The sequence below is a fragment of the Akebia trifoliata genome, chromosome 12 (genome assembly GCF_017979445.1).
Source record: "Akebia trifoliata isolate Shusen 1 chromosome 12, ASM1797944v1, whole genome shotgun sequence".
Classification (NCBI taxonomy): Eukaryota; Viridiplantae; Streptophyta; class Magnoliopsida; order Ranunculales; family Lardizabalaceae; genus Akebia; species Akebia trifoliata.
This window is the reverse complement of record NC_141386.1, coordinates 33,919,558-33,925,996: the sequence shown is the minus strand read 5'-3', so window position 1 is coordinate 33,925,996 and position 6,439 is coordinate 33,919,558. Positions and strand designations below refer to the sequence as shown.

Here is a 6,439-nt window from a genome sequence, read left to right as displayed (position 1 = left end):
TGGGCCAAAGCTGACAAAGACTCATTGTTTTCATCCATAAATATGTACAGCAAAGAGCCTCCCCTTCTCACCACTTCTATAATTCCATCCATTTTACAAGTTGTTTGATTCTCTCTTTGTTCTGTTTCTTCTTCTTCTTCTCCTTCTCTAAATGGCTCAGGTTGATCTTCTTCATTATCATTCTTTTATAACCATGTTTTATTTTATGGTTGATATATCTAGAGATTTAGTTATTTAGACTATTACCCGATTTTAATTTTTAATTTGTTTTCCTTATTTTTTTGGTGAATTTGTAGCAAAAGGTGATTTTGAAGATCCTGACCATGACAGATGAGAAAACGAAGCAGAAAGCTATGGAGGCCGTAGCTGATATTTATGGTATTTCTTTATTTCTTTATTCATCTTTTTCTTAAAGAATTTGTTCTTTCGAATTGGTTTTCTAATTTGAAGAGAAATATTTACATCTACTAGTAATTTATTTTCACAACTATGTGAAAAATCCCAAAAAAAAAGAGAGAGATTGATTTGGTCATTTTACATAAACTATTTTTTTTAAGGAACTTTGGTAGTAAAAAAAATTTATTTGTGGAAAATATTGATTTATCTCTACTACTCATATAATGGGGAGGGTTAAGTATTCTTGACCCAAATCCATATTATTTAATATTTGCAAGTTATAATAAATAATAAAATTTCTTTATTTAATATAGAGATAAGGGTGAGTATTATTTTTACAAATCCACATTATTATTTACTATTTTGCAATTTATAATTATATAATATCTTAAATTGTTAATTATAAAAACAATTCTAACTTTAAATAAATACTAATTTTTCCCACCTACTTGTTTTCTTTAATGAAGGGTCTCTCTTTTCCTAGTTCATCCCCCACCAAACACTTTATTTTTAGGGAATTAAATCGCCAAATCAGACCCACAATACATTTTATAATCCCTACTGGCAACATGAGTGCCAATATTTTTTTTAGCACTTTTGATATTTTAATTAACAGGTGTTGATTCCATTGCGGCGGATCTGAAAGAGCAGAAGATGACCATAATAGGAGATATGGATACAATTGCAATTGCCAAGAAGTTAAAGAAGATAGGAAAGATAGATCTAATATCAGTGGGACCAGCTAAAGAAGAGAAGAAAGAAGAGAAGAAAGAGGAAAAGAAAGAGGAGAAAAAAGAAGAAAAGAAAGAAGAAAAGAAGGATGAAAAGAAATAGTTGTAACCAGCAGTGTTTCTTAAAACTTGTTATATTTTTGTAAAAATTTGAGTAGTACATTTACAGTACTTCATTAATTTTGATATTTATATTTATTAAAAATGATACAAGAAATCATCTCCTCTACTTGAGAATATGCATTCTTAACTCTATACTTCTAATCCCTTTTTGTCTTTCTCTATGGTCAAAACTTCTTTGACAAGTATCTATACAATTTGGAGAAACAATTTTTAAAGAATTAGATGTATTGTATTAATGTGTATCACTGTATTTGAATAGAGCTTCTTGACGATTTATTCTCTTGAGAGCTAGCAAACGTTTGTATAGATTTTTATTCTTGTTCAAAAAGATTTTTGCTCTTATGCAAAGAGGTTTAATGTTCTTTGTTGAGAAATTCCAAAAACTTTCTCTTACATAGGATTTCTGCTCTTGTGCGGAGAGGCATATCCACACATGGTCATATCATCGCAAATGGAAGATTGTGATGGAGAACAATATATTTAAAATTAATATTTTTAATATTAAGAATGATTTGTAATAAGATATTTAAATTTAAATCTTAAGACTGATTTATGTTAATTAGATTATTTAGATTTGATTATTTTTTATATCTTAGAGTTGATGTAATTTCTATCTTAGTAGGACTCATGAATTCTCAATAAAATTATTTTCTTTAATAACTTATCTCAATTGCTTAATAAAGTGGAGAAATTTATCACTTCTAAGACAAGGGATGTGACAAGAAGCATTTCAAAATAATTATCAAATCACATTCTTTTACTATTGTGTAATTATTTTTTTAAATGATTTTTTTATTAATAATCTTTTAATCATTTGAAAAAATTAATTATTAAAAACACTTTTTAAGTGACTTTGTAAATGATTAGCTATTCTTAATATTAAGGAAATTTTTTTATATTTTATGATGGGATGTACGGACCCATAGGTCTAATTAGTAAAAGCAAGACAACTGGTCTCTTATAGCACTATATCTCGCCTAGATCCCATGAGTACATGCAATAACCCACAAATCATACATACCAAATAAATCAAGAAAAACTCCTATTAGTAGTCACAAGAGAGCTTGAACTCTACACCTTCTCTCTATGAAAGAAAGCCATGACCACCACACCCAACATTCATTAAATAAGTAGATAAGAATGTTTCGTCTGTAATTCACACAAATAGGTAAGATTAGAAAATGATCACTAACATCACGCCGAAGGATTTGAAATAAGTTAATTATGAATCATGTTCTTCCATTCAATAAGTCACATTTTTGTGTATCAATAATTGGGTCAAGGTGAAATTTTTTTTTTTTTAAAGAACATAAAAGTTTGAGGACTTTTTGTACAGGTGGGATGGGTTTGTTGTTCTATGCGTGAGTATCTCTTTTTTGTAAGGTCTCGCCAAGTTGATCAACTCGATCGACTTAGCTTTGTTTCTTGAATACAATACTATTTATCAAAAAAAAAAAAAAAAAAAACTGAAATTATTTGGAATGTGACGGATGGCTAGTTTGTCTGCCTTGAGAGCCAGGAATATTATCTTTTGATTTTCTTGCATTATTAAGGGTGCATGGTTGTCTTTGCAACGCACACGCGTCTGCCATATCTTGAACGATCCTCAACTGTTGACTTAATCGATTTTACTTTTCAATTGGTCCCCTGTTAACAAAATCGAACGCCCCATATAGTCTTAGAAAGGTCAAACATCATTTTCTTCTGGAAACTGATGTGCGTGAGAAGTGATACCACGCACAATTTCAGTGATTTGCTGTGGAGAAAAAAAGAAGAAGAAGAAAAGGGCTTTGAGAACATTTCTTGGATCATATGCATCCTCGAGATTTGCAATCATGATATCTAAATCCTTTCACGATGATGTTTGATAATGATAAGGATAGAGTAAAGTGAAGTGATGATGATGTTGATTGGTGTAGGGATTAATTAAAGCCCATTTCGACACGGAACCTAGCTGTATTTTTAGCTGCATAAATTGACTACCTAACTATATGTATATTCAACAATCCAAATTATGTCTTACGTTCACATTGTGGTGGCTGTTCGTTTGTTGTAAGAAATTCAGATTCAAGAACTTCTCGGTGTTCCTCCAGTCCTGCACTCCCACCATGATTTTAAAATTCGTCCAAGATCGAGATGTATTATCTGAGTTAATTCGGTATCAGGGTTGAACAAGATCAACTTACAAATCACTTTTTTGACCGAGATTTAATATCTCATGTTCAAATTTTTTGAGATTTTGAACGAGACGTCTCAAACATATTAAAAAACTCGTCCAAAACAACTTGATATTAGGTCTGGACGAGACGAGACATGAAACTGAATTTAAAAACCATGACTCCCACTAGACCAACTTAGTATAAGTGAAATTAGTGGAATTTTTTTGCTCACGGTACCTCTCATACTTTGGCACATGGTGGAAGAGACAATGTAGAAAAAGAGAAATATATGGTTATGTGCACATTGCATGTTAGTTGAGTTTATATGAATATTTTTTATTTTTAAAGAGATTAATCAGACACAGACCTGTCTGTTGCAATTTTATTACAAAAACTCCCTTACTTTATCAAGTTTGTTACGTGAACAAATCTTACTGTATAAATTAAGCTACCATGACTAACTTAATTAGTAAGATTTAAAATCTTAGTAAGAGTCGTTGGGCCTATATGGATTATCAAATTAGCTATTCAATATCAATCTTCTAAATTTCATGAAAAAACTTAGAATCAACATAAAAAAAAATTATAATAATAATAAAAGAGACCCTTTTTGAGCTTGATTGTAAGTGTTCAAAATGGATGGTTGGTAAACTCCCAGATTTAAAACTAAAATTCAACAATGAAAATTAAAAATATATATATATTTTGAATTTTTTTCCAAAGTTCTTATCATCTTGCCCTTTATAACCCTCTAGCATTGGATCATGTTTTTGGATGGCACAAATTCATGAGGTTGGAATCCACTCCAAGATATATTAAGTACCAAATTAACCTTCTAAATTTGAATGTTATGATGTGGATCTCACTCCAAGGTTTACTCGGTAAAAAATTTGATAAATTCAGGTTTAGTGAGTAACAAACTTTATAAAATAGATTCTCTTGGAGTTGTTAGAACTCTAAGGGAGTTTTTGTAATAAAATGCAACAATTAGGCCTATCGGGTAAATCTCGCTTTCCTTTTTTTGGAATAATGCTGAAGTGGCTTTAAGATTAATCTCATTGCACACTTTTCTATAGTGAAAATGTGCAGGAACCATAAATGTTTTTCATTCTGATACAAGTGAAAAGCATCAATGGTTTTGTGCACATCTCATTATTAGAAAAGTGTGAAATGAGATCAATCTTGAGGACATTCCTTTGCGACTCTTTAAACTTATCAAAATAATAAAACACATTCAAAATAACATATTTTAAAAAATAGTAAAAACTCTCATTTAAAACTTTTCTACAAACCTTAAGATGCTTAATAAGGAGCTTCTAAAATAAATTAGAATTCAAGCTTTATCAAAATACTATAATCCGTAAATTGTAAAAAATGATAAATATGATTTGAAAGCGTGATTTAACTTAGCATTCATAAACCATTATCAATAAGCTATGAGCATTTTTGCCATGGTGCTTGTTGTACTAATTGTCATTTTAATTTTTATCCTTAAATTATATTCATTTGATGGTAAGGTGTGTATGTAACTTTTCATCCCAACTTTTGACTTACTTTCTTCCTATTATCCTATGTTCTATATCTTTCAATTTTTGTAGTTATTTTTCCAATAAAAATAAACTGTAATTTTCTTTCCATATTAACTATCTCATTGATTTGTTGTTGGACACCCATGAGATTTGTCTTTTGAGGACCACTATTTAGACTTTGGACGATGGAATGAGCAAATGCAGACAAATTACACTACGAAAAATAATAGAACTTATTGCGAACAGTTGTGGTACACACGTAGATAAACATGAAACTAAGTGACGTCAATGCTGACAAATCAATCACGAGAGAGTGGGCCCATGATTAAACTAATTAGTTCCAGCATTCGTTTATCATTTTGAAAGTAACAAACAGTTAAGAGACCAAAGCGTGAAGTAAGCCACATCCACTACGACCAGACCTAGTGACGTTTTATGCCAATCACCTTTGCTAAAGTTGTTGGCCTCAGCTCCAATATGGTTTTTGAATAATGCTCAAGGGACCTTAAGATTGGATCTCACATCGCACATATGGGAATCATAGATGTTTTTTCTCAAGATTTGAGTAAAAAAGATTCTATGGTTCCTATCCACTCTCACGTGAAGATGTGTGATATGAAGTCCAATCTTGAAGCCACCCCAACATGACTCATATCGCTAAAATGACCTCGAGATTGTATCTCATATCGCACATCCTGACTTGAAAGTATGTAAGAACCATTGAGATTTTCATCGAGATACAAGTCAAAAAGCATCTATGATTCCTACACACTTTCACGTTAGGATGTGCAATACAAGGTACAATCTTGAGGTCATTCCAGCACGACTCTTCTTTTAAGGATCCAAAACCTGTGCTTAAACTTTGCATCCAAAATTAAGGAGTTGAAAAAAGAACAAAAACAAACATAAAAATAAGGACAGACTCAACACCATTTTTGGTATTATTAAACCATAAGAGAGACTACTCAACTATACACAACGGCATGAAGAATTTTGCGCCATGCCATTTGAAGTCTATACGTCCATATTTAATCTTATAGGTGATTTATAGTTTAATAATTATATTAAACTAAACAATATACCACCTTTGGTTTTGACTTTTGTAGGGAAATAGGAATAAATAATCAGGCCTTTACCAACTTGTTTTAATTTTAGTAATCTATAGTAGTACCCTTCCCAGGTTCAACCCAAATTTTTCTACAAAAGGGCATTTACTGAATACTGATCGAAGCAAAACGCATGCCTGTTGATTTCAATAACCATATTTTAATATTGATCAAATAAAAGAGTCGTGATAACAGGGGCGGATTTAGAATGGGGGCTGTGGGGGCACTTGCCCCCACAAGAGTTTTCAAATTCTATGGATCTTACGTGCTACTAAAATAGATTTTAATGACGGATAACGAAATCTGCTATTATTGCCCCCACAATTTTTTTTGTCCACTTTTAGTTGCCTCCACAACTATTTTTTTCACTCTTAATTGTCCCCAAAAAAAAATTT

General features: G+C 31.1%; 1 protein-coding gene across 1 annotated transcript; it reads left to right on the top strand.

The window, feature by feature from the left end:
- LOC147389744 (heavy metal-associated isoprenylated plant protein 39-like) lies at positions 1–1,364 on the top strand. The gene is made up of 3 exons (XM_086419859.1): positions 1–160; positions 297–378; positions 1,013–1,364. Exons 1-3 carry the CDS (start codon positions 152–154, stop codon positions 1,228–1,230), a joined length of 309 nt encoding a protein of 102 aa, XP_086275985.1. The 5' UTR covers positions 1–151; the 3' UTR covers positions 1,231–1,364.
- The last annotated feature ends 5,075 nt before the right edge of the window (positions 1,365–6,439 follow it).